General features: G+C 43.3%; 1 protein-coding gene across 1 annotated transcript; it reads left to right on the plus strand.

Moving 5' to 3' along the window:
- The first annotated feature begins 202 nt into the window (after window positions 1-202).
- Window positions 203-2,416, plus strand: LOC106574722 (small integral membrane protein 11). Its single transcript, XM_014150737.2, has 3 exons — window positions 203-357; window positions 1,805-2,044; window positions 2,190-2,416. The coding sequence occupies exons 1-2, from the start codon at window positions 334-336 to the stop codon at window positions 2,006-2,008; spliced, it is 228 nt and encodes a 75-aa protein (XP_014006212.1). The 5' UTR covers window positions 203-333; the 3' UTR covers window positions 2,009-2,044; window positions 2,190-2,416.
- The last annotated feature ends 273 nt before the right edge of the window (window positions 2,417-2,689 follow it).

Here is a 2,689-nt window from a genome sequence, read left to right on the forward strand (position 1 = left end):
AACCTTATAGTATGAAGTAAGAATATCTCTGGAGTCACTTCTAGACGGTTCTTTTCCATTCGTCATAACATGTTTCCCGTGAAACTCTCAGTGCCCATTCATTGGCTAACCTACCAGTGTGTTCTACGATTTTTAGATGACGATTGGTCCAAATAATGTACATCAAACAAATTGTGCGTTCTTATTGGTAGAACTCTTAATCCCCGCCTTTAGAAGTAATACATTATACTTTACCTCCTCCCGGAGCAGTGCCACATATATCTGTGCTAGGGGAAACTTCACCCAAAGCCACTTTCTTAACACAGTTCCGTCCGACGTCACATTACAGCAGACATGGACCACATGATCAACTGGAAGGTAAATCAGATCTATTAATAAAAGTCTATTCATTAGTAACAATTAACATATGCTGAGCATCCCATGTTGTATTGTGTTCTATAAATCGTCCCTTATTTCGCTACGAGGTCGTTGTCGTCTGGCAAGCTGCCCATCCTCTCCAATGTTGTTGTGACTTGATAGTGACACTTGCTATTGGGTGGGTATAATTTGTGGAACGTTCCAACAGGAATCTGTTCCAGAAGCTTCGTAAATAACAAGGTTGCCAACAACAACGCATACAAAGTTAGGGAGTGGGCTATTTCATTAAATTTGTCACTCACCACGTTTATTCAGAAAAAATGTCTGTCTTCACTCTGGTAGCCTATGGACAAACATTAAGAATAAGCTACGTGGTGAGTTGTTCCCTATTCGGCAGCTAGTTAGCTAGGTGAATTGATCATGCTACTTTGTATGCGTTGTTTGTTGGCAACCTTGTACTTTACTACGTTTTTGGAACATATTCCTGTTGGAACGTTCCACAAATTATACCCACCCCTTGCTATTTGCATGGACAGTGCAGTGTTACATTGTTAAGATATTTCTTATTCTCTTGTTGGTTAGCTACATTGTTATGAGTGCTTTGTACAGTGACGCATATGCAATGTTTTTAGGATAGTATTGCTATAAATACTGCAGCCTACGCAGCATCGTTTATGTGGTCTAGTTCACGAGGGGGGTCGTCTTGAGCAGGCGCTGCGCAGAGAAGCAGATCTAAAAGTCAGCTCATTCGACAAGTAACTGAACTGACAGGTTCTAATTATAGAAGATCAGCTAATTTGTTCTGAGGTGTGTGTGTGTGTGTGTGACTGACAGAATACAGGCCTAGTATACGGATGGTTGCAGCTGTCCTGCCAACTATGGTGACTGTTTGGGTGTCAGCTGACTTCTATTCTTTGGACCTTTTGGTGTGGGGGTTGAGGGGGGGGTCGGCGTAGTATTTTGGTCCCTTGTGGAATTCTAGAGCAGTGGTTCCCAATCAGGGAGTCCACAGTGGGTACTTGTGAAGGCTCATGAGACCATAGGCTTACTGGGGGTACTTTAGGGGTACTCCGGGCAGAGCAAAATTCAGTTGGTACAGTAACCGAAAAAGGTTGGGAACCGTTGTTCTAGAGTGTTCCTTCCTTGAGGGATGGTAAGAGGGGCTGGTGGAGAGTGACTTGGTCCTCTACTTGGTCCGCTGTGCAATTGAGCATGACAGAGGATTATATTAAGTAGGCCAACTTTGTTGGTCAAACAAGCACTCATTTTCTTTCCATCTAGTTTGCCACAGAATGGCTGATTTTTATATTTTATAGATTTGTTCTATAGTGAATTAACCTGTACATTACCAACCTTCATGAGCCTTCATGACCTAAACACACAGCACATAGCCTCATTATCTCTCTCTCTCATCACCCTGCTCCTTTCTATCTGACCCTCCCTCCAGGCGTTGGACAATGTCCCTCTGCTCTTCTACATCCTGGCATTGAAGACCCTGGTCTTGTGCCTGGGCTTCGCTGGAGTGAAGATCTATCAGGCTAAGAAGGAAGAGGCCAAGCTGAAGATACAGAGGGCAGAGCAGAGGAGGATAGCGGAGCAGGTGCAGGAGCTCCTGGATAACGAGCTCCTGGACAACAAGAAGGATGACTGACCCAGAGGAACAAGGGAGAGTGTGAGGAGATGAAAGGTGAAAGTGAATACAATACAAAATGTGGAAATCAGTCAGCAATACAGACTGGGAGATAACAATGGGTGTTTCAAAGGGTATAATGCCTTAAAGTACAGTAGTTATTGATCAGTTTGAGCTAAACATTTCCCCTCTTTCTTCCCAGGAACTACAGTATGTCACCTGACCAGACTGGGGACCTACATGCTCCAAGGATGGGGCGGAGCTCTGATTGGCTGGTCTGGGGAGAATGTATAGTTCCTATTGGACAGTACTTACCCAGAACAGGCCTGGGGTCCTGGACATTGCTGCGGGTGTCATTCTTTTTTTACACAAACTTTTAACTTCAGAGCCACCAGATGTTTTGTAAATAAAGACTGTTTTTGTACCTCTGTTGGAGCGGCCTTTCTTTGTCACATTTGATATATAGAGCTGAATGTTGGAGACAGTGGTGTGATGGAGAGGTGGTCAGTCTATTGACTACACATTAGGGGGCATTTAATTTGTCCTGATCAAGGAGATGAGGAAGCCACTATAGCACTAAACTCTTATCATGTTGACTGTTTTCTCTGGTTTGTCTGTATTAGTGTACTTTTGGTACTTATTTTAGAGCTTTTTTTTTTACTTGCTGATTATCTCCGTTAAGTGAAAAACACTTAAATTTAT

Source organism: Salmo salar, chromosome ssa16, assembly GCF_905237065.1.
Source record: "Salmo salar chromosome ssa16, Ssal_v3.1, whole genome shotgun sequence".
Classification (NCBI taxonomy): Eukaryota; Metazoa; Chordata; class Actinopteri; order Salmoniformes; family Salmonidae; genus Salmo; species Salmo salar.